At 44.9% G+C, this 26,179-nt stretch overlaps 1 protein-coding gene and 1 long non-coding RNA gene across 3 annotated transcripts in view; one reads left to right on the top strand and one right to left on the bottom strand.

The window, feature by feature from the left end:
- Positions 1 to 21,417, bottom strand: part of MYBPC3 (myosin binding protein C3) — a 226,943-nt gene extending 205,526 nt beyond the window's left edge. Inside the window, exons 1-2 of the mRNA XM_063944593.1 lie at positions 21,328 to 21,417; positions 14,432 to 14,692 (exon numbers count right to left, since the gene is read on the bottom strand). Coding sequence (XP_063800663.1) covers positions 14,432 to 14,692; positions 21,328 to 21,352 — 286 coding nt within the window. The 5' untranslated portion in view covers positions 21,353 to 21,417. The remainder of the gene's footprint in view (positions 1 to 14,431; positions 14,693 to 21,327) is intronic.
- The window catches only part of LOC134968958 (uncharacterized), a 180,816-nt gene that overhangs the window by 55,977 nt on the left and 98,660 nt on the right, over positions 1 to 26,179 (top strand). For both annotated transcript variants that reach the window (XR_010189358.1, XR_010189357.1), the window contains exons 5-6: positions 8,224 to 8,327; positions 21,343 to 21,467. This is a non-coding gene — a long non-coding RNA (uncharacterized LOC134968958). The remainder of the gene's footprint in view (positions 1 to 8,223; positions 8,328 to 21,342; positions 21,468 to 26,179) is intronic.

Here is a 26,179-nt window from a genome sequence, read left to right as displayed (position 1 = left end):
ATTTTAGATTTTAGATTTTAAAATCGGTCTCACCGAGCCGTCTGGCTTCGGTACCACAATAGTGTGGAATAATACCCCGTTCCCTGTTGGAGGAGGGGTACCTTAATTATCACCTGCTGGGAATACAGCTTGTGAATGGCTTCCAAAACTGCCTCCCTGTCAGCGGGAGACGTCGGTAAAACAGACTTTTGGAAACGGCGAGGGGAATATGTCTCGAATTCCAATTTGTACCCCTGAAAATATTACCTGAAGGATCCAGGGGTCTACTTGCGAGTGAGCCCACTGCGCACTGAAATTCATTGAGAACGGGCCCCCACCGTGCCTGAACTTGTAAAGCCCTAGCGACATACTGAGGGCTTTGCAGAGGCAGAAAAGGGTTTCTGTTCCTGGGAACTGGCTAATCTCTGCAGCCATTTTCCTCTCCCTCTGTCACGTGCAGAAAAGAGGAACCCTTTTGTCCGCTTGCCAACCAGGACTGCGCCTGATAATACGGCGTCTTATTTTGAGAGGCGACCAGGGGTACATCCCCTTTTTTTTTGTAAGGCAATACTTCCAAATGCCGTTTGGAATCCGCATCACCTGACCATTTTACTGGTAGAATTGGACAACGCACTTATACTTGATGCCAGTCGGCAAACATTCCGCTGTGCATCATGCATTTTTTAATTGCTCTATAGGCAATAATATACTGTCCTTATCTAGGATATCAATATTTCCAGTCAGGGAATCCGACCACGCCAACCCAGCACTGCACATCCAGGCTGAGGCGATTGCTGGTCGCAGTATAACACCAGTATGTGTGTAAATACATTTTAGGATACCCTCCTGCTTTCTATCAGCAGGATCCTTAAGGGCGGCCATCTCAGGAGAGGATAGAGCCCTTGTTCATACAAGCGTGTGAGCGCCTTATCCCCCCTAGGGGGTGTTTCCCAACGCACCCTAACCTCTGGCGGGAAAAGGTATACTGCCAATAACTTTTTAGAAATTATCAATTGTTATCGGGGGGAAACCCACGCATCATCACACACCTCATTTTATTTCTCAGATTCAGGAAAACTACAGGAAGTTTTTCCTCACCAAACATAATACCCCTTTTTTTGGTGGTATTCATATTATCAGAAAAGTGTAAACATTTTCCATTGCCTCAATCATGCAATGTGTGGCCCTATTGGAAATCACGGTTGTCTCTTCACCGTCGACACAGGAGTCAGTATCCGTGTCGGCGTCTGTATCTGAGGTAACGGGCGCTTTAGAGCCCCTGTATGAGTCGTCTGGACATGCACAAGCTGAGTAGCCGGCTGTCTCATGTCAACCACTGTCTTTAATACAAAGTTGACACTGTAATGCAATTTCAACAGTACTTCCACTCAGGTGTCGACCCCCTAGGGGGTGACAACACTATTACAGACACTCTACTCCGTCTCCACATCATTTTTCTCCTCATACATGTCGACACAAACGTACCGACACACAGCACACACACAGGGAATGCTCTGATAGAGGACAGGACCCCACTAGCCCTTTGGGGAGACAGAGGGAGAGTTTGCCAGCACACACCAGAGCGCTATATATATACAGGGATAACCTTATATAAGTGTTTTTCCCTTTATAGCTGCTGTATTGTTTATACTGCGCCTAATTTGTGCCCCCCTCTCTTTTTTAACCCCTTTCTGTAGTGTAGTGACTGCAGGGGAGAGCCAGGGAGCTTCCCTCCAACTGAGCTGTGAGGGAAAATGGCGCCAGTGTGCTGAGGAGATAGGCTCCGCCCCTTTCTCGGCGTCCTTATCATCCGTTTTTCTGTATGTTTTGGCAGGGGTTAAATGCATCCATATAGCCCAGGAGTTATATGTGATGCATTTATTTTAGCCATATAAGGTTTTTATCGATTTATTGCGTCTCAGGGCGCTGCCCCCCCAGCGCCCTGCACCCACAGTGACCGGAGTGTGAAGTGTGCTGAGAGCAATGGCGCACAGCTGCGGTGCTGTGCGCTACCTTATCTGAAGACAGGATCGTCTTCTGCCGCCGATTTTCTGGACCTCTTCGCTCTTCTGGCTCTGTAAGGGGGCCGGTGGCGCGGCTCCGGGACCCATCCAGGCTGAACCTGTGATCGTCCCTCTGGAGCTAATGTCCAGTAGCCTAAGAAACCCAATCCACTCTGCACGCAGGTGAGTTCGTTTTTTCTCCCCTTAGTCCCTCGATGCAGTGAGCCTGTTGCCAGCAGGTCTCACTGAAAATAATAAACCTAAACTAAAACTTTCACAAAGAGCTCAGGAGAGCCCCTAGTGTGCACCCTTCTCGTCGGGCACAGAAATCTAACTGAGGCTTGGAGGAGGGTCATAGGGGGAGGAGCCAGTGCACACCAGATAGTCCTAAAGCTTTCTTTAGATGTGCCCAGTCTCCTGCGGAGCCGCTATTCCCCATGGTCCTTACGGAGTCCCCAGCATCCACTTAGGACGTTAGAGAAAAGGATTTACTGGTAGGTATATTAAAATCCTATTTTCTCTAACGTCCTAGAGGATGCTGGGGTCCATTTAGTACCATGGGGATGTACCAAAGCTCCCAGTACAGGTGGGAGAGTGCGGATGTTCCTGCAGAACTGACTGACCAAATTTAAGGTCGTCAGCAGCCAAGGTGTCAAACTTGTAAAACTTAGCAAACGTGTTTGCCCCTGACCAAGTAGCTGCTCGGCAAAGCTGTAAAGCCGAGACACCCCGGGCAGCCGCCCAGGAAGAACCCACTTTCCTCGTAGAGTGGGCCTTTACCGAACTCGGTATCGGCAATCCTGCTGTGGAATGAGCATCCTGAATCGTACATCTGATCCAGCGAGAGATTGTCTGCTTAGAAGCAGGACACCCAATCTTGTTGGGATCATACAGGATAAACAATGCTTCTGTTTTCCTTATACGAGCTGTTCTCGTGACATAAGTCTTCAAAGCTTTGACCACATCCAATGACTTTGAAACAGCTGAGGTGTCAGTAGCCACTGGCACCATAATAGGTTGGTTCATATGGAAAAAAGACACAACCTTTGGAAGAAATTTCTGACGCGTTCTTCTTAGTTCAGCCCTTTCTTCATGAAAAATCAAATAAGGGCTCTTGTAAGACAAGGCCCCTAACATGACCACTTTCCAAGAGGGAAACTTTAACTCAACCTCTTGCAGAGGTTCAAACCAATCCGATTGAAGGAACTGCAACACCACGTTAAGATCCCATGGTGCCGTAGGAGGCACAAATGGTGGTTGGATGCGCAGAACCCCCTTCACGAACGTTTGAACCTCAGGAAGGGAAGCCAACTGTTTCTGAAAGAAAATGGACAAGGTCGAAATTTGGACCTTGATAAATCCCAATCTTAAGCCTGCATCCACACCAGCCTGTAAAAATAGGAGAAGACGTCCTAATTGAAACACCACCATTGGAGAATTCTTGGATTCACACCAAGATATATATTTCTCCAAATACAATGGTAATGTCTAGACGTTACTTCTTTCCTGGCCTGAATAAGTGTGGGAATGACTTTGTTGGGAATACCCTTTCGGGCTAGGATCTGGCGCTCAACAGCCATGCCGTCAAATGTAGCTGCAGTAAGTCTTAATAAACAAACGGCCCCTGCTGAAGCAGGTCCTCGTGAAGAGGAAGATGCCGAGGATCTTCTATCAGTAACTCCTAAAGATCTGGATACCAAGCCCTCCTTGGCCAGTCTGGGACAATGAGGATCGCCCAAACTTTTTATCTTCTTATGATCTTGAGAATTTTTGGTATTAGTGGAAGTGGAGGGAACACATACAACGACTGGAACTCCCACTGGGTCACCAGTGCATCCACTGCTATTGCTTGTGGGTCTTTCGGCCTGGAACAATATTTCTGAAGCTTCTTGTTGAGATGAGATGCCATCTTGTCTACTTGAGCAACGCCCCAACGATTTGCTACCTCTGCAAAGACTTCTTGGTGGAGGCCCCATTCTCCTGGATGGAGATTGTGTCTGCTGAGGAAGTCCGCTTCCCAGTTGTCCACTCCCGGAATGAAGATTGCTGACAGAGCTTTTGCATGTCTTTCTGCCCAGAGGAGTATTTTTGTCACCTCTGCCATTGCCGCTCTGCTTTTCGTTCCGCCCTGATGGTTTATGTAAGCCAATGCTGTTACATTGTCTGACTGGATCTGTATGGGACGATCTTGAAGAAGATGCACCGCTTGTATCAGGCTGTTGTAAACAGCTCTCAACTCCAGTATGTTTATGTGAATAAGTGTTTCTTGACTTGACCATCTTCCTTGGAAGCTTTCCCCTTGTGTGACTGCTCCCCAACCTCGGAGACTTGCATCTGTGGTCACTAGGATCCAGGCTTGAATCCAGAACCTGCATCCCTCTAGAAGGTGAGAACTGCGTAGCCATCACAGGAGTGAAACTCTGGCTTTTGTTGACAGGAGTATCCTCTGGTGCATGTGTAGATGCGATCCAGACCACTTGTCCAGTAGATCCCACTGGAACACTCTGGCATGGAATCGGCCATACTGCAGAGCCTCGTAGGCTGCAACCATCTTCCCCAGCAGGCGGATGCACTGATGAATCGACACACGTGCTGGTGGCAATGTCTGGAACTGTTAGTGGCAGTCCTGAAACGCAAACTTCAGGTATGCTTGATGTGGAGGGTAAATGGGAACATGCAAGTAAGCATCCTTGATGTCCACTGACACCATAAATTCCTTCTCCTCCAAGCTGGAGATTACTGCTCTCAGGGACTCCATCTTGAATTTGAACCTTTTTAGGTAAAGATTCAATGATTTTAGGTTTGAAATCGGTCTGACTGAGCTGTCCGGCTTCGGTACCACAAACAGGCTTGAATAAAATCCTTTTTCCTGTTGTGGTCAAGAGACTAAGGTAATTACCTCGTCCTGACATGATTTCTGTATTGCTTCCGTTATATTTCTTCTGTCTTGAACAGAAACTGGTAAGGCTGATTTGAAAAATCGGCATGGGGGGAGATCTTGAAACTCTAACTTGTTACCTTGGGATACTATTTGTAGTATCCGAGGATCCAGATCTGATTGTACCCAGATCTGACTGAAGAGTTTTAGACGCGCCCCCACCTGAGCGGACTCCCGCAGGGGAGCCCCAGCGTCATGCTGTGGTTTTAGCAGAAGCAGTGGCTGACTTCTGCTCCTGCGATCCTGAAGCTGTTGTAGGTTTCCTACCTCTTCCCCGCCCTCTTCCAGCGAAGAAGGGGGTACCTTTGGCTTTTTTGTGTTTGTTGAGCTGAAAGGACTGCATCGGATGCGAATTATATGCTTTCTTTGCAGGTGCCGCTGCATAAGGAAGAAATGCACATTTACCTGAGGTAGTTGTTGAAATCAGGGCATCCAGCTGGTCCCCAAATAGCGCCTCACCCTTGTAGGGAAGCTCTTCAATATTTCTTTTTGATTCTGCATCTGCATTCCAATGGCGAATCCACAGTGTTCTGCGAGCTGAAATCGCCATAGCTGATGATTTTGATACTAATAAACCAATATCCTTCATAGCTTCCACCAAGTATCGTGCAGAATCCTTTATGTGACCAAGAGTTAAGACCATATCATCCTTATCAACTGTGTCTATATTTGCTAGCAAGTTGTCTGACCATTTTTCAATAGCATTACCTACCCATGCACAAGCAATGGTGGGCCTGAGTAACGTTCCGGTAGCCATATAAATGGATCTAACTTACGGTCAGCAAGCTCATTCAATGAAGCCGACCCTGAGGGGTCCTGTGTGGATGACGTGGAGGGATCAGCAAATAATACATCCTCCACTGACTTTCTCCAGTATTTTGTCTGCTGTTCAGACTCAGAGAATTTTTTAGAAAGCTTTGACCTATTACTTTGTAATTTTCTCATCCACTCTGGCTCCTTCTGTGAGGGAAGGGCCCCCACATTACACTCCTGCGTATCTAAAATGGCTTCCTCAAGGGAAGAGCTCTCTCCATTGTCTGACATATCACAAACGTGCACTTTCACACCACAATCACACAGGGGAGCTATCGGTGACAGACCCACACTAAAATCTGTCAGAGAAACGCAGAGAGATTTGCCAGCTCACACATTGCACCCTATATGAAGAGAATTGTATATGTATAATTATTATACAAAACCTTCAGCGCTTTATTTCAATATTAGGCACGCTCACCTAATGTAATAAATACTCCCCCCTTCCCCTTCTATAACACCCTAGTACTTGTTTCAGCATTGTTATGAGGAGGAAACAGCGTCTGTCAGCTTCTCTGGACATTTTCTGGATCACTACTTAGGATTGGTGGTGTGCAGTTGGCTGGCGGCGCGTTCAGACGCAGCGGCTGTGAGCTTGCAGAGCCATGGGAGCAGTAGTAGGAGCAGGAGTATCGCTACCTACCATCAGACTCACCCTTTTGTTTGCAACGTGGATCGTGGGCCTGGGGGCTCTGCTGCCGTGTGGTCCATGTGGGATTGTGTACTCGCGGTGGGAGCTGCTCGCGGTCCGTTCCGCCTCTGGTCCCTCTGCTGCATCGCTGTCGCTGGGGGAAGCCGCGTGGGGGACCCTGCGGGCTTCCGGTGTCCTGGTGGCGGGCGGGCTGGTGCGGCCAGGGGTGTGCGGCCGGCGGGCGCCGGTGTGCGGGCTGGCGGGGACGCTGGCTGGCCTCCGGGCGCTGCTGCTGTGGATGTGGGAGGCGCTGGCCGGCCTCTGAGTGCTGCTGCTGCGGCGGGCTCGCAGGCTAGTTCCGGGGTCAGAGGAGGTGATGGCCCGAGGCATGCTGGGTGCTCCTCTGGTCAGGAGAATTGTGGTGGATCCTGCGGAGGTCTCAGGAGGACCGTGGTTGCTAGGGGCTGGAGGAGGCAAGGAAGCCTGGAATCTGGTCAGCCCGAGCAGCCTGAGCAACAAGACTCTGCCCATGAATGGAGGATGCCTAGTCCCTGGAGGGTATGCAAGCCCAGATGGAAACGCAGACCACGGAGAGAGAGGAAGCAAAAGCGGGGTAAAAGAGCAGGTATTAGGGTAAGACTTTATCTGTGCCCCTATAGACCAGCGCTTCCCAGTTTATTTATGGCAAACGTAAGATCTCTTACGAACAAATTGGATGAGATCCATGTGAGACTGGCAAATAAGTCCCCTTTAAAGACCTGCTCTCTCATGATTTTCACAGAGACATGGCTGAATGACTCTATCCTGGACTCTGTAGTTCAGCTTACAGATAGATCATTATTTAGATCAGACAGAACCATGGAATCTGGGAAAACGCGAGGAGGTGGACTATGTGTATACGTAAATAATAACTGGTGTACTGATGCCAGTCTTGTTGCGACTTTTTGCTCTGTAAATGTGGAATATATGGTGGTTAAGTGTCGACCATTCTATTTGCCAAGAGAATTTTCAGTGGCGTTGGTAATGGCCGTATACATTCCTCCCTCTGCTCATGTAGAATCTGCATTAGATATCTTGCACGCTGCTATAGTTAAACTGGAAACTAAATATGTTGAGGGGGTTCTTTTAGTAGCAGGGGATTTTAATCAGGCTAGATTGAAGGTAGTTTTACCAAAATTCTATCAATATGTTAAAGTACCTACTAGAGGAGGAAATGTGTTGGACCATGTCTATTGTAATATTAAGGATGCTTATGCGACTTTTAGATATCCCAATATTGGTCATTCTGATCACATGTCCCTATTTTTGGTTCCAGCATACAAAACCGTAGTCCAACGGTTTAGGCCGACTAGTACTAGTATTACAGTTTGGCCTGAGGGGGCAATGCAGAAACTTCAGGATGCTTTGGAATTTACTGATTGGGGGTTGTTCATTGAAGAATCATTGGGGGATGATAATAATGTGAATGTGGACTCCCTTACCTCCATGGTCCTTGGTTATGTGTGTTGTTGCATACAGAGTGTAACAATTAAAAAGTGTGTTCGTACTTACGCAAATGATAAACCATGGATAAATGGTACGGTTCGAACCTTATTAAGTGAGAGAGACAAAGCTTTCAGATCTGGTGACCAAAATGTTTTTAGGGCTGCCCGTCAAAAATTAAAAAAGGGTATAATAGAGGCAAAAAAGGCCTTTTCTGTTAAACTCGAAAGCAAGTTTAAAAATGATAAAGATGCAAAAAGTCTGTGGAAAGGTATTCAAGATATCTCTGACTACAAAGTTAATAAGAACCCCTCTCATAAAGAGGCTGACAGTTCCCTAGGGGAGACATTAAACATATTTTACTCTCGTTTTGATAGCATGGCTGTTTCCCCTGTAGACTGGGATGGGAATCTGGAGAACGCGGAGCCCCTGGTACTGGATGAATTGTCTGTCAGACGGTGCTTTGCCAGTTCTAAATCAGGTAAGGCCCCCGGCCCAGATGGGATTCCGGGAAATGTTATCAAGACATGTGCTGAGCAGTTGGCTGGGATTTTTACTATAATTTTTAACCTTTCTCTTGCCACTTGTCATGTGCCTAAGTGTTTTAAGTCATCTATTATTGTCCCGGTCCCCAAAAATGGTAAGGCCAGTGAGCCAAACGATTACCGACCAATTGCTCTGACATCTCTTATAATGAAGGCCTTTGAAAGATTGGTTATGGGACACATAAAAAAAAGTATCCCAGCCAATCTGGATCCTTTTCAATTTGCATATAAAGCAAATAGGTCGACAGATGACGCTGCTATCACCTTGATTCATCGTGTGGCTACCCATCTAGAATCCACATGTTCCTCTGCGAGAATTTTGTTCGTGGATTACAGTTCGGCATTTAATACAGTAATCCCAACATCATTAGTGTCTAAATTATCTGAGTTGGGATTGAATAGCTTTGTATGTAGATGGATCTTGGATTTCTTGACTAACAGGCCCCAATCTGTTAGATTGTACAATTCCCTGTCAAGCGAACTTGTAATCAGTACAGGGGTGCCTCAGGGTTGTGTACTGAGTCCCCTGCTGTACTCTCTGTTTACCTATGATTGCCATTCAAATTCGGAGTCAGTTCACATTATTAAATTTGCCGATGATATCGCAGTCGTAGGTTTAATAAGTAAGGACGATGAGTCAGAATATAGATCTGAGGTCGCTAGGTTAGAAGCTTGGAGTCAAACTAATCATTTAATTTTAAATGTAAAAAAAACAAAAGAAATGATTGTAGATTTTAGGAAAATTCACATGCAGCCTTCTTGTCCCCTAGTCGTAAATAACCAGGTTGTGGAGACAGTTGAGTCCTTTAAATTCCTGGGTATTAACATCTCCAATGACCTGTCTTGGGGTATCCATACACGATGTGTTGTTAAAAAATCCCAACAACGCCTGTTTTTATTGAGGAAAATGCGCATGGCGGGGATACGTAAGGAGATTTTAGTAAACTTTTATTCAGCAATTTTAGAGAGTGTCCTCACATACGGAATTATGGTATGGTTTGGAAACTGTACTGCTATAGAACGTAAGTCCCTTCAGAGAGTGGTTAAAACTGCAAGTAGAGTAATTGGAGTCAGCCTGCCCTGTATTCAGGATATATATGAAAAAAGGCTCCTCACTAAGGTGAAAAGTATTCTGGGAGATCTATCTCATCCAAATGGGGGGATGTTTTCTGTGTTGCCATCTAATAGGCGTTACCGTTCTATTCTTTGTCGGACAAACCGGTTAAGGGGTAGTTTTTCCCAAAAGCAATAAACATGTTAAACCAGATAGGACCGAGATAAATTGACAATTGGGAATGTCTTGGGTTTAGGAGTGCTCTCTTCGTTCTGTTCTTATGGTCTCTGTATATGCTTGCTTTTTAGTTTCGTTGATTGTTCATTGAACTATTGATGACAATAAAGTATTATTATTATTATTATTCTCTCTGTGTGCAGGAGAAAAATGGCGCTGAGTGAGTGTCTGGCAAGTCTGAGAAGCCCCACCTCCTGTAATGGCGCGATCCTGCCTCAGACACAATGGGGTATATTTACTAAGCTCCCGATTTTGACCGAGATGCCGTTTTTTCTTCAAAGTGTCATCTCGGTTAATCTCGGTCATTTACTAAACACTAATCACGGCAGTGATGAGGGCATTCGTAATTTTTTGCAAGTTCAGGTAAAAAATTACGAATGAATACACCATCGGTCAAAACGCGGCTGTTTAAGTATGAATCTCGGTCATTTACTAAGAAGTGCAAAGCCAAAAAAGAACAAACACTGCCGTGAAAAATTACAACTCGTAAAAAAGTGCTAAAAAAAAACAGACCTTTTTTTTTTATTCGTGATTGGATAGGCATGCACGGATCCATGAGATCCGTGCATGTATATCAGTGGGAAGGGGTGGGAAAGTGCTTATTTTTAAAAAAAAATTGCGTGGGGTCCCCCCTCCTAAGCATAACCAGCCTCGGGCTCTTTGAGCCGATCCTGGTTGCAGAAATATGGTGAAAAAAATGACAGGGGTTCCCCCATATTTAAGCAACCAGCATCGGGCTCTGCGCCTGGTCCTGGTCCCAAAAATACGGGGGACAAAAAGAGTAGGGGTCCCCCGTATTTTTAAAACCAGCACCGGGCTCCACTAGCTGGACAGATAATGCCACAGCCGGGGGTCACTTTTATACAGCGCCCTGCGGCCGTGGCATCAAAAATCCAACTAGTCACCCCTGGCCGGGGTACCCTGGGGGAGTGGGAACCCCTTCAATCAAGGGGTCCCCCCCCCCCAGCCACCCAAGGGCCAGGGGTGAAGCCCGAGGCTGTCCCCCCCCATCCAATGGGCTGCGGATGGGAGGGCTGATAGCCTTTGTTGTAAAATAAAAGATATTGTTTTTAGTAGCAGTACTACAAGTCCCAGCAAGCCTCCCCCGCATGCTGGTACTTGGAGAACCACAAGTACCAGCATGCGGCGGAAAAACGGGCCCGCTGGTACCTGTAGTACTACCACTAAAAAAATACCCCAAAAAACACAAGACACACACACCGTGAAAGTATAATTTTATTACATACATACACACATACATACATACATACTTACCTTATGTTCCCACGCAGGTCGGTCCTCTTCTCCAGTAGAATCCAAGGGGTACCTGTTGAATAAATTCTACTCACCAGATCCAGTGGTCCAGGCTCCTCGGCAAATCCAGGGATAATCCACGTACTTGAATAAAACAAAAAAACGGTTGCCCGACCACGAACTGAAAGGTGACCCATGTTTGCACATGGGTCACCTTTCCACGAATGCCAGAAACCCACTTTGCCTTCTGGCTAAGTGGGTTTCTTCAGCCAATCAGGGAGTGCCACGTTGTAGCACTCTCCTGATCAGCTGTGTGCTCCTGTCCTCACTGACAGGCGGCACACGGCAGTGTTACAATGTAGCGCCTATGCGCTACATTGTAACCAATGATGGGAACTTTCTGCCCTGCGGTTGACCTAAAGTGACGTCACCGCTGAGCAGAAAGTTCCCATCATTGGTTACAATGTAGCGCATAGGCGCTACATTGTAACACTGCCGCGTGCTGCCTGTCAGTGAGGACAGGAGCACACAGCTGATCAGGAGAGTGCTACAACGTGGCACTCCCTGATTGGCTGAAGAAACCCACTTAGCCAGAAGGCAAAGTGGGTTTCTGGCATTTGTGGAAAGGTGACCCATGTGCAAACATGGGTCACCTTTCAGTTCGTGGTCGGGCAACCGTTTTTTTGTTTTATTCAAGTACGTGGATTATCCCTGGATTTGCCGAGGAGCCTGGACCCCTGGATCTCGTGAGTATAATTTATTCAACAGGTACCCCTTGGATTCTACTGGAGAAGAGGACCGACCTGCGTGGGAACATAAGGTAAGTATGTATGTATGTGTGTATGTATGTAATAAAATTATACTTTCACGGTGTGTGTGTCTTGTGTTTTTTTGGGTATTTTTTTAGTGGTAGTACTACAGGTACCAGCGGGCCCGTTTTTCCGCCGCATGCTGGTACTTGTGGTTCTCCAAGTACCAGCATGCGGGGGAGGCTTGCTGGGACTTGTAGTACTGCTACTAAAAACAATATCTTTTATTTTACAACAAAGGCTATCAGCCCTCCCATCCGCAGCCCATTGGATGGGGGGGGACAGCCTCGGGCTTCACCCCTGGCCCTTGGGTGGCTGGGGGGGGGGGACCCCTTGATTGAAGGGGTCCCCACTCCCCCAGGGTACCCCGGCCAGGGGTGACTAGTTGGATTTTTGATGCCACGGCAGCAGGGCACTATATAAAAGTGACCCCCGGCTGTGGCATTATCTGTCCAGCTAGTGGAGCCCGGTGCTGGTTTTAAAAATACGGGGGACCCCTACTCTTTTTGTCCCCCGTATTTTTGGGACCAGGACCAGGCGCAGAGCCCGATGCTGGTTGCTTAAATATGGGGGAACCCCTGTCATTTTTTTTCCCATATTTCTGCAACCAGGATCGGCTCAAAGAGCCCGAGGCTGGTTATGCTTAGGAGGGGGGACCCCACGCATTTTTTTGGGGGATTTTACATTGTTTAATTAAAAATAAAAAAAAAAAAGAACCCCAGCACGGATCACACAGATCCGGCCGAGATTGATTGTAAAAAAAAACGGCAGTGTTTTGCTAATCACTGCCGTAAAATTAGGTAAAAAAAAACGAATGACATCGACATCGGAAGAAAAGAAAAACACGAATACGACAGCTTAGTAAATCCATCGTAATAAATTAAAAAAGTTGCAGTTTTACACTGTCGATGTCATTCGTGATTGAACTTTGACCTATTTTCGGAAATTACGAATGTTAGTAAATGTACCCCAATGATTTTTATACTGGCTGGGGTTTGTAAATCAGAGGCTATACATGTATTTACCATTTTGCCAGTGAGAGTAAGGAGTTTTCATGCAGCTCAGGGCGCCCTTCCCCTGCGCCCTGCACCCTGTGTTGTAAAGGGCTGTGTGTTTTGAGATGCATGCTCGTGCAGCGTCCCGCCGCTGCGCTGTACCTTTTTACCGCCAATGATGACCGGAGGGCCCCTCTCTTGTAGGTTTCCGGTGATATACTCACCACTCTTCTGACTTCTGGCTGTGTTAGAGGGTGGCGGCAGTGCTGTGGGAGTGAGCGCTAGCCAGGCTTGGGCTATGTTCAGCACCCCTCAGGAGCTAATGATGTCCTGGCAGTAGAAGCAGAGCCATGAAACTTAATGAGAAGTTGGTTCCTACTTCCTCCCCTAAGTCCCACGAAGCAGGGAAGCTGTTGCCAGCAGCTTCCCTGTAAAATAAAAAACCTAATAAAGTCTTTTCCAGTAGAACTCTGTAGAGCTCCACTAGTGTGCGTCCAGTCTCACCGGGCACATTTTCTAAACTGAGGTCTTGAGGAGGGGCATAGAGGGATGAGCCAGTTCACACTGTAAAAAAGTCTTAAAGTGCCGAAGGCTCCTGCGGACCCATCTATACCCCATGGTACTAAATGGACCCCAGCATCCTCTAGGACGTTAGAGAAATAATATTAAGATAATAACTATGTACATGCAACAATGCACAGGGTCTTATGAACAACAAGACTGTAAATACTAATGATTTGTAATGCAACAATGCACAGGATATTATAATAAAGAAATGTTGGCAAGACAGTGCCTGTCTCCACACCAAAACCTGAGTATACAGCAAGCTGGATCAGATCAGGAATCAGTCAGGCAAGGTCTCAGAATCACTGATGTTACACAGCCTGACAGGTTCTCAAATGACCTGAGAGGTTCTCACACGAGCTGACAGATTCTCACAAAAGCAGGAGCTATCACCAGCGTCTTGGGAGTGACCAGGAAGGGAATATAAATGGTGCTGCACCAATCACTACTTAGCACCTTAATTAATCACTAAGTGCAGCTGCCCTGCTGCACGTACAAAACAACTTAAGCAAAGGGGAACAGCTTCTGCTTCCGACGTCCCCATTGACAAGGAGTGCGGTGGCCCCCAGCACCTGGCGTCAGCCCGTTGCTAGGCGCCGGGCGGGGACCAGGAGATCTTGTGCCCTGCGTCCACTTGTTGCTACGTGCCGGGCGGCGTCCTGGCTCCTAAGCAAGGGCTGGGACGCGCACCTCCCGGCGCTAACATGGACTTGGAGCCAAATGTCCACTCAGAATTACTGATGCCTCACAGTTAGGATATCCTAGCCTCTCATGGTATGGGTCCATAAAGCACATCTAGGGCTTAAAATTTCGATGGGACTTGTATCTACCAGGGGTACCATTGGTTAGTACCTACCCATCAGGAAAATCATAGATACCAGGGACTAAAAATTCTGTTTTGAACATGGTTCCTGGGGGCCTAGAGGGCTGGAAATACCCTCTAAATTATTAGGGAAATCTGGCGTATTACTATCTAGCCTAGAAAGCATTATACAGATAAGGGAATGCCATGTAATTATGTAAAAATAATACACCAGAAAAACATTTTTTTATAAGAAAATCAAATCAATGTAATTTTACACATATTTAAGAAATAACCCTCACATACATTTAGTGTTAAGTCTTACCTGGCTCCTTCACTTTGAGCTCAAACTTCACCTTTGAGGTTCCAGCAATGACTGCATAGACGACCTCATCCTCTGCGCTAGCATTGTTGATGGTCAATGAGTGGTTTTTGCCATCAGCTTTGATGCTGTACTTGTCACTAGCGCCAATGTCTACATTATTTTTTTGCCACTTGACCTTAACTCCGGCTTTCTCGGTCTCAGCATCAAAGGTAATGGAACCGCCAATCTGTACTTCACCAGATTTCGGCTTCTTGGTAAAAGCTGTGTGAACAAGGAGTGGAGAATAGTGGTGTCATACCATGTATAAATACAGAAAATGTCCCTGTGATAGTTTATGGCCAATTAAGTCTCCATCTGTTTGATGCTCCCTTGTCCTCTCTTCCTAGCCCTAAGTTAGACTCCCAGTATTAGCAAAATTCGCTTCAGTATTCCGTCTAACCCACATGAGTAGAATTAGGCAGTGCTGGGTGGATAAGGGTAGTGGGTATGTTTATTTGGTACAAGATATGTGTCTGCACATTAACTTTGGCACCGTATACATTCATGGCTTTGTACATTAGTCTTGTTACAGGATGTGGCTTTACATATTAGTCTTGGCACCAAATACCGCTCTGCATATTAGTCTTGGCACCCAATATGGCTCTGTATATTCGTCTTGGCACCCAATATGGCTCTGCACATTAGTCTTGGCACATGAGATGGCTTTGCATATTAGTTTTGGTACCCAGTATGGCTCTGCATATCAGTCTTGGCACATGATATGGCTCTGCATATTAGTCTTGGTACCCGATATGGCTCGGCATATTAGTCTTGGTACCCGATATGGCTCTGCATATTAGTCTTGGTACCCGATATGGCTCTGCATATTAGTCTTGGTACACGATATGGCTCTGCATATTAGTCTTGGTACCCAATATGGCTCTGCATATTAGTCTTGGTACCTGATATGGCTCTGCATATTAGTCTTTGTACCCGATATGGCTCTGCATATTAGTCTTGGTACCCGATATGGCTCTGCATATTAGTCTTGGCACTGGATATGGCTCACCATATTAGTCTGGATATCAAATATGGTGCTACACATTAGTCTTGGCATCAGGTAAGCAAAGTAAAATAATATTTGGTTGTGCACATTAGTGTGGGCACTGGTGTGGCACTGAACTTTAGTACTGGCTCCGGGGCAGAATAGTTGTTTGGCCACATAGCAAAGCTTAAGTAAGAAAGGGCCCAGTAACAGAGGAACTGAGAGTGGGAGGGGTACTACTTACCCAAGCCTGGGTTGGCTGGTAGTGCCTGGCAATATCCCAGGTCAGTAGCACATTGAGCAGGGAGAGACAGTACTGCTGCTGGCCAGCTGGACTTTGGAGGGTCCAGGGAGGCTACTGTCTCTACTCCCCCCCCCGGATCTGCTCCCTGGCCAATGGGGACAAATCCACCACCCTTCCCAGCACAGCCCTGTGCATTGTTTGGGAGGGGACATGGCCACCCCTCCTTGATTTATACAATAGGGAACAGGGAATAACCATAGTAGTAATATTGGGCAAATGGCGCTTGGGATTGACTACAAAAAATATTACTCCCCTGTGAATCCGATAGTTTCAGTTCTCCTTAAGATGTAAAAACACAAACTCCCTGATTTAGCCATGCCTCTCCGGTACCTGGGCCCATCACTGCTCTTGATGGCCCTGCTCAGCATTGCAAATGTAGCCTTCCTGAGTCCCCAGCATGGTGTGGTGTGGGGGTCCAATGCACATCCGCTGATTAGAAGAGGACTCCACTCTACAGGTTCCATTGCAACTGCACTCTCTATGCCCAAGGTAGTGCCACCACTGCTTGGGACCAGTTATAGCTGTACACAGCCTCAACACTAGGATGTGTCTTTGCAAGATAGTATTGAAGCCAGCTGTAGGTCTACACATTAGTTATGGCTCTGCATATTAGTGTGAGCCCCAAAAATGGTCCTGCATATTGGTCTTGGCACCACATAGCTAAACATTGGTCTTGACATGATATATATATATATATATATATATATGTATATATATTTATATATATATATATATACATACATACTGTATATAGCTGTGCATATTGGTTTTGGCACCAGATATGGCCTTGCATACTACACTCAACTATACCATCAGGTGTAGTGAGCCCCAGGAGGTGCTCATTATTTTATAGCTACATTAGAGGAAGGGATGTGGTTTAAAACAATATATACCCCTGAAGAAGTCCTATGAAAGGACAAAACGCGTAGGATTTCAGGTGATTGGACCCATTGTTTACATTAATAACAACAACCATAAAGCTCACACCCTAGGGTGGTTGGTGGCATCTCATAACATCTGTTCATGTGTAACACTGGTTTCCGGTTAACACCTTTATATGGTATTAGATCAAACTTTTTTATGTATCATCGTTTTATGTATCACCTTGTTTGAATGTCATGAATACAATTTGGATATTCTATTAATATTAGGCCCTTGTGCCATGTCTTTGGGTGTCTATTTTAATGTGAGGGTATTTTTCAGGTGAAATACCCATTTAGTGGCTAAAAAGAACCCATGTACCATATTGGGGTTTCAATCAAGTCTCATCGGGGAACACTGAAACATTTGGACATTGGTCTTTTAATTTGTGTATGGACTCCTATGTGGACAATAGTGTGGAGTCATAGCGCCCTCTGGTTCACATTTCCATATCTATCTATCTATCTATCTATCTATCTATCTATCTATCTATCTATCTATCTAAACTTTTGTTGTGCAGTAGTTCTGTCAAAGAGGCATGTAAAGCTGCAGAGAGCAAGATGTAGGCTCAGCATTCGGCGTACAGTTATTTATTTATTAACAGTTTCTTATATAGTGCAGCAAATTCAGTTGTGCTTTACAACTGGACACAATGATAAGACAAAACTGGGTAATAACAAACAGTCATAGAGGTAGGAGGGCCCTGCTCACAAGCTTACAATCTATGGGTCCAATGTCATTCCAGCCCCGTTTGTTTTGCAGAACAGGCCCTGTTTCTATTATTATATATATATATATATATATATATATATAGCTATATATATAATTACACACGAGTTGAGTATCCCTTTATCCCTTATCCAAAATGGTTGGGACCAGACGTATTTTGGATATCGGATTTTTCCGTATTTTGGAATAATTGCATACCATAATGAGATATCATGGTGATGGCAGGGCCGAAACTAGGGGGGGCTAGGGGGGCAGGCGACCTGGGCGCCGGATTGGAGGGGGCGCCGAGACCCCCTAACACCCGCCGCGGCACTTTTAGACTTTGAAACCCCCTTCTCCCGAGTGCCCAGCTCGGGGGGTGGGGTTTCGCGGAATGATGCGATTGCGTCGTGACGTCACGGCGCAAACGCGTCATTCCACGAAACCCCGCCGGAGGAGGGAGAAGGGGGAGCCGCGCAGACGAGGAGGGAGAGGCGGCTGAAGAGCGGCGAGAACCGCTTCAAATGTAAGTCAGCCCCTCTCCCTTCCTCTCTCTCTCTCTCTCTCTCCCTCCACCACCTGCCGCAATGTGTAAAATGGGGACCTGTGCCTGCCGCAATGTGTAAAATGGGGACACTTTTTCCTGCCGCAATGTGTAAAATGGGGACACTTGCCAGCGTACTGTGTAAAATGGGGACCTGTGCCTGCCGCAATGTGTAAAATGGGGACACTTTTTCCTGCCGCAATGTGTAAAATGGTGACACTTTTTCCTGCCGCAATGTGTAAAATGGGGACACTTTTTCCTGCCGCAATGTGTAAAATGGGGACACTTGCCAGCGTACTGTGTAAAATGGGGACACGTGCCTGCCGCAATGTGTAAAATGGGGACACTTTTTCCTGCCGCAATGTGTAAAATGGGGACACTTGCCAGCGTACTGTGTAAAATGGGGACACGTGCCTGCCGCAATGTGTAAAATGGGGACACTTTTTCCTGCCGCAATGTGTAAAATGGGGACACCTGTCTGCCGCAATGTGTAAAATGGGGTCACCTGTCTGCCACAATGTGTAAAATGGGGACACTTTTTCCTGCCGCAATGTGTAAAATGGGGACACCTGTCTGCCGCAATGTGTAAAATGGGGTCACCTGTCTGCCGCAATGTGTAAAATGGGGAATGGGGACACTTGCCTGTCGTACTGTGTAAAATGGGGACACTTTTTCCTGGATATGAAATTTATGTTAGAAAAGGCAATTTTTCAGGTAAAAAAGTTCTGAAAGAGATATATATAATATTTTTATTCATTTATTTATTTTAAAAAAAAATTATTTTTTTATTTATTTTTATTTATTGTAAAATATTTTTTTTTTTTTTTTTTGCGGGGGGGGGGGGGGTGTCAAATGACTACCTTGCCCCGAGTGACAAAAATCCTAGTTTCGGCCCTGGTGATGGAACCTAAATCTAAGCACAGAATGTATTTATGTTACATATACACCTTATACACACAGCCTGATGGCAATTTTAGCCATTTTTTTTTATAACTTTGTGCATTAAACAAAGTGTGTCTACATTCACACAATTCCTTGATGTTTCATATACACCTTATACACACAGCCTGAAGGTCATTTAATACAATATTTTTAATAATTTTGTGTATTAAACAAAGTTTGTGTACATTGAGTCATCAAAAAACAAAGGTTTCACTATCTCACTCTCATTCAAAAAAGTCAGTATTTCGGAATTTTCTATATTTTGGAGTATTTGTATATGGGATACTCAACCTGTATATATATATTTCAGGATCTTATTAGCAATTCTTTTATACACGGCTACTTTTATTCTAGATGTAATGGTCCCATAATAAGAAATTATCCATTCCTATATAAGCATAAGCCAGTTTTGCACTGCAGATCCTAAAGGTTTATGATTTTCCAGATAATAATTACATGACCTTGTGAATATGATTGCAGAAGTAAGCACCGTCCATTCTGTTTGCTTTGTAAACACAGATACTTCTCTAAAATCCAGCTAAAACAATCAACAAATTAATTTGGGTTTGAATATCGGCCCTGCCTCGGTTTAATAAAATATATAAAATAATCCTATATTTGTAAATAAAAATCGAAGGAATCTATTGATTGACGGCTCATCTCCAAGGCTATGCAAGTGACACAACCTTAGATAATCCCTAATTATGATTGAGCATAGCATGCTCCCAACACTCTAGATCATCGTTATTTCCATGGAAAAATAACTGGTTGGTTTAGTGCAAGGAGCAAAAGCAGAATAATAAATGATACAAGGAGATCATTATATTTTTGTGTCCCCTGAAAAAATAAATGTGTACCTAGTTTTCATACATGATCAATTCAGATCTATCTACACATGTCAGGAGAGGGTGATGGTCTGTGGAACATAAATGTACATTACACATAATTGCTTGTCAGGGCAACTTTGTCAAGGTAGAGGAACTTTATTACTTGGCCTCTGACAGAAGGTCAGATATTAATGTGTCTCTAGGACCATATGCAATGGATGTACAACCATATATACTGCACCCAGCTTTGAGCTAAAAATGACATACTGTAGGATGCTATTACTAGAGTCTATTTATAAAGTGCTCACATTTTCTACAGCCCAATAGAAAAAGAGAACATGCATATATACAGTGACATATGTATTCCACATGCTCTAAATAACAGACTTGAAAGCACTGGAAGTTAATGAGAACTCAGCACTTTATCCACAGATTTTAACTACAGAAATAAAACCATAAAACCAAGATATATTACGTTTCTAAAAACTAAAGTGGATACACTCAGTAATACTGTAAACCGGCGCTGCTTTACACATGTCACCAGTTTGCCTAACACTGGGTTCTACTGTACGTTCCTTGTGGTGAAAAAATCAGATACTTAGCAGTTGACAGGATATAATATACCTTTAAATATTAGCATAAATAAACCAGGAAAGTAGAATTCCTTTTCAGTATTATTCCTTGTTCACAATACAGCATCAACTTGTAACAGATCAGAGGCTGGACAAGACAGTTTGGAACCCCGGTAGATACGTATATGAGTCAAGGAATAAGGGCAGTAGGTATACCTGCAACATACCCCAAAATACAGGGCCTGCAAACAATTAAAACCTTGGCCCTGTCCGGTGTCTAGCTCAGAAAGCTTTTATAATACCAAGCTCAGTTAAGGTGCCCACATGCTGAGTGATTTTGCAGTCAGTTTGGACGAAAACAATACATCTTAACGATATATTATTCACAAAAGTTCAAATCGTATGTTCTGCTCAAACGATAACGATCCGATGCGCGTCCCTGCAGCTCGCATGATGTATCCTCTGATCTTACCTGCTGCAGTCAAGATCTGACAATGCTTGTCAATGTCTTTAGAGAGCGTATGATAAATCGTTTGTTAAAATAATACTTTTTTTACAAAATCGTGAGTCAGGGACTGCCAAGGAGCTCCCGGTGGAGTTAAAGGGAAATCACAAACGATATTGCATGGTTTGTGAATCGCTCAGTGTGTAAGCACCTTTACCTCATGTTATTTGTGTGCCATCTAATGCTGGAACGTCACTAATCCTTGCAGAGTGCATACAATGATGCTTGTAATAACATATTCATTCCAGCATGCTCCTAGGGCACATATACCTGTGAAATAGCTAAGACGGCCACAGCTGCTGTAATGAAATACACCGGAATCTCACGGTTCATTAAATATGATCTGATTTTGCCAATCCAGCCTCTGGATTCTCTATTACACCCTGCCTGAAAGTCATGTGAAAGTCATTCATCCCAGCCCAGCGCAATGTGTCCTGTTTCATCACCATCCTGACAGACCAGGGCTTATTCAGTCCACATGCATTATATTATTATTATACATGCCGTCCTTATTAATCACATTATCACCTCCCCGCTTATCCCATGTACCTGTTTTCTTAACAGGCTCTGGCATCCTGGCTTAACCTGGTAGAAACACCCAGAAGATGAGTCCGAACTTCAGCAGGACCAGCCCAGTCTTCGGTCGAGACTGGTATGAAGCTGCTCGGCTTTACAGAACCCTTAAAAAAGTGAGTTAGGGAGAAACCCTGAGTGCTCCACCCCCCGCACTCTCTCCTGTTGTCACAGTCCTGTCACCTTCTCAGCAGCAGACCTCACTTGACAGGACATATCAGCTGGGATATATATAGCTGAGCTGCCAGTGCCTTGCTGTTTGACCTCTGGTTCATTTGGGTTTCTACTGTCCAACAAGCCTGCCTGCTATGGCAACCATTGTTCTTGCCTCACATTACTGGCCTGATGGCTCCCAGTCTGCTCCACCATGGGTCTGTGCTCCTGGATCACTGTGGTCAGCGTCACATTCTATATCCTTGTCTGAGTGAAGCTGCAGCTCTTGTCATTTGGCAACTGACCTTGCATACACACAGACACACATACAGCAGATTGCATGAAAAAATAAGTCAAGCGGGTTAATAAGTGAAAATGGCTCTGTGAGTGCTGTAACCCATAGCAACCGATCAGACATTTGCTGGACTACAGAAAAGAGAAATATCTGGAATCTGATAAGTTGCTACAAATAGCCTGTGTATGTGTGCGTGTGTGTATTAAAGGGTATAATTTGGGCACGGGCATATCAAGAGAGGAGGGGTGCCTGCGTGCAGTCTCGTGTGTGCCCCCTCCCCTGCTGGCAGCACTGATCTAGCACTAGTAGACTTTGACACTGTGCCGCAGGACTCCGGGAAAATGGAGTAGCAGTCATTTTCCCCAGTGATTTCCCTACTGCACCATTTTCCTGGTGATGTTGCAGTGCTGCGGCTGCCGGCACTGGATTCCAGAAAGGTAAGTATAGAAGAAATGGCTGCAGGGTGTACGATGTGAAAAACCATGTTGCACTGCAGGTGGTGCAGATGTAACGTGCAAAGTAATGTAGATTTGGATTGGGTGTGTTCAAACTGAAATCTAAATTGCAATCTAAAAATAAAGCTGTCTAACATTGTGGGCTACATTCAAAACCCTGCACAGAAACAATATAAATGCATTTTCTCCCCTTGCATTGCAACATGGTTTGTTCCAGACACAAAGTAACTTGCTCTTTTTGCTTTACTTACAAAACATGAATCCGGCCCAGTAACGCACTAGCGCTATTTCAAAGGAGAAAAAGAAAGGGAAGAACGATTGCATTATAAGAAAAGAGGTCAGCAGACTTTATTTCAACTGGGTATCGGTGTCTGTGTGAATACTGAAACTGCAAATGATGGCATAAGCTCTGCTTCCCAAATGTCACCTGTAGTGGGGTGAAAGATTAAAGTGCCAGAGGCAGCACGAAATGCCTGAAAGCCCAGGGGCCCGATATAGTATTAATATGTCCTTGAATGGGCCGCCGTACTAAGGTGGGTGGGGTCTTGACATGTGGGAGTTGTGGCATGTTGTGAATCAGAGACCCCATGAATTAGATGCTGTGCCACTGATGAAGCCATGACCACACTCTTTTGTGGGTGGGCTGTGCCTCTTTGCAGACCTATGCACCGGTGGCAAGGTGATCGGCATTCTGAAGCATTTTTGTAACATTTTTAGTGTGTGTGCAGTGCAAAGGTGTGTCCCAATTACAAAGGGTTCCTCCTTCTTTTCCACAGCCTGGCTCTAAGCATATGATAATAAGGTTTTTATGGTGAGGTCACCAAGGGGTTTTCTCCAAATTGTGAACAGCTGTGATCCATGTCAGTGCAGACACATATAGGAGAGAGTGATTTGCGCCCACTCACTGGAGGAACAGTCCCACCAGTCACTAGAGTTGTTGCCCAACTGTTAGAGGATTCCAAAACCTCTCAAAGTGATGTCACTTGCAATAGATCTTTGAGGTTCAGGTCCTAATGATTGAGAAGTTTTAAGGTGCGTAAACACTGGCCGATATATCGGTCGTTCTCTTGAACAGTCGATATATCGCGGGTCCGTCGGTCAGTGTGTTCGAGCGATATGTCTATGAACTCCGTTGTTTACTGACATATTGCGTCAGCCCTGCTGCACAGTCGACAGCGAATATATCGATAGACTGTGATGTTTTAAATTATTGCATTGCGGATTGGAGCTACTTTGTATAATGTGAATTTTAGGGCTTAGGGGTCTATTCAATGCATGTCGGATCCTCTCCGACAGAGAGAATCCGAAAATGCAGTATTCAGTTTGCACGCAAATCCGACTGGTTTTCCTCGTTTTCGACAATGCCAATCCGACTTTTTTTAAAGTCGGATTGACAATGTCAAAAACGGGACTAAAACCTGTCGGATTTTGGGGTAGTCTCCTGGACCCCTGGAAGAATGGGTGATTTTCTTGAATCTTTCCAACGTCCTGGTAAAGTGGACAGGATGAGTAGAATAGCAGTGGTAATTGCGGGTCCGTAGGGACTACTAGGGAAGGGGGGAGTCCAATATGATTCGCTTCTATAGAATTGCGCTTCTATAAGAATTGCTTAATAATGTGTAACTAATGATGTGGAGACCCCCGCACTACGAGTGATCAACTGCATCCATTCTATGGGGTTCTCGTCCCAAAAAAGTCAGCAAGTATGGCCGATAATAGTGATGACAGCTGCTCTAACGGATGGAGGGCTGGTGCGATCGCAGAGATCCATGCGACTCTGAATTTGGGCTGATACTACAATACGTGGCCAGCATACGGAATGTCTTCAGTGTTGCGTGTGACCCCTAATGATTCTCTGTACGAATTACTTGGAATGCAGTGGGTGCTCAGCTTCAAGGTCTTCCAAGCCTATGGTTCTGGGGGGCAGGCAGACTGTTCCATTTGATTTTTAAGGCACGATTTTATAATTAGATTCTTTCTATTGACCTGCAAAACATCTAGAGCCGGTCAGCATTTTGCAATGGGCAAACTAATTATGCCTTGTAGACAGACGGGTACTCTCATGTGCACATAAATAATGACTTCCATCATGCTTATAAAATGATCCCTTATGCAGATGTTACCTTTCCATTCCACACTGCCCAGATCAGGAATCCAGGCACCCACTCTATCACCGACACTGGGGCAGCTACCAGGAACTCTTGACGCTTATCTGAGTTCACATTCTTTGCTGTCCTTTGTGACCTTCATAACTCTGAGATCTGAAGACGGACTCTGAATAAACAGGACAATGTACAAGAGTGGCTGTCAGGACGGGATTACAGCTGGGTTCTTCTACCATGCATTAATACTATTTTGTCTTTCCCTTCTGTATGAAGCCAATTCTTAATGACAGTGGGAAATGCTGGGATTGTGCATTGAGAAGGCTGTGACACAACACAGATATTACACTCCCTATGCGATTAGTAATATGTTTTGCCTACACAGATTGTTACATTTTATGGTACTTATACAGATTATGTCGTTTACAGAAGAGGTTACACTTTAGAATGTTAATATAACTTGCCCGCCGCATTGCTCGTTGTTCTGCACGGAGGGAATTTTATTTGCAAGTTTGGGAGATTAAAGAATTTGCCTTTGATCCCTCGCTTTGATCTGTGACTTAATAAGGGATTTTGGAAGGGTCCTCTGTCAGCGAGAAGTTATTTGCTGCGTGATGCAAGCAGAGACATTGGGCCTAATTCAGAGTTGATCGCAACAGCAAATTTGTTAGCAGTTGGGCAAAACCATGTGCACTGCAGGGGGGGCAGATATAACATGTGCAGAGAGGGTTAGATTTGGGTGGGGTGTGTTCAGACTGAAATCTAAATTACAGTGTAAAAATAAAGCAGCCATTATTTACACTGCACAGAAGCAAAATAACCCACACAAATCTAACTCTCTCTGCAAATGTTATATCTGCCACACCTGCAGTGCACATGGGTTTGCCCAGCTGCTAATAAATTTGCTGCTGCGATAAAAACTCTGAATTACCCCCACTCAGAGAGTGGCTTATGCCAGCAATAAACATTCCAGGGTCACTATAGTAGTACTGATAAACTTAAGGGGTATACAGGTTGAGTATCCCTTATCCAAAATTCTTGGGACCAGAGGTATTTTGGATAACGGATTTTTCCGTATTTTGGAATAATTAGATACCATAATGAGATATCATGGTGATGGGACCTAAATCTAAGCACAGAATGCATTTATGTTTCATATACACCTTATACACACAGCCTGAAGGTAATTTTTGCCAATATTTTTTATAACTTTGTGCATTAAACAAAGTGTGTGTACAGTCACACAATACATTTATGTTTCATATACACCTTGTATATACAGCCTGAAGGTCATTTAATACAATATTATTAATAACTTTGTGTATTAAACAAAGTTTGTGTAAACTGAGCCATCAAAAAACAAAGATTTCACTATCTCACTCTCACTCAAAAAAGTCCGTATTTCGGAATATTCCGTATTTCGGAATATATGGATATGGGATACTCAACCTGTATTTACTAAGATTCATGTTTCTGCCGATTTCAGTCGAAATTGAACTCAAATAATATTGGCCGTGCAAAATTGCAACTTTTTGAATTTGTAATTGGTAACTTACTAAGCTACCGTGTTTTTCTAATTCGTATTTTCCGATGTTGATGCCATTCGTATTGCCGGGCAGTGTTTTACGGTAGTGATTAGTAAAACACTGCCGGACATAACACAATGAAGCCCGGCCGGATCAGTGAGATCCGTGCAGGGCTTCATTGTGTATAGTATTTAAACTGTTAAAAGTCCCCCCTCCTATGTATGACCAGCCTAGGGCTCTTTGAGCCGGTCCTGCTTGTTTAAATACCGGGGGAAATTGGACAGGGGTTCCCCATAT

Source organism: Pseudophryne corroboree, chromosome 11 (genome assembly GCF_028390025.1).
Source record: "Pseudophryne corroboree isolate aPseCor3 chromosome 11, aPseCor3.hap2, whole genome shotgun sequence".
Lineage (NCBI taxonomy): Eukaryota > Metazoa > Chordata > Amphibia > Anura > Myobatrachidae > Pseudophryne > Pseudophryne corroboree.
This window is presented reverse-complemented; position numbering and strand designations above follow the sequence as displayed.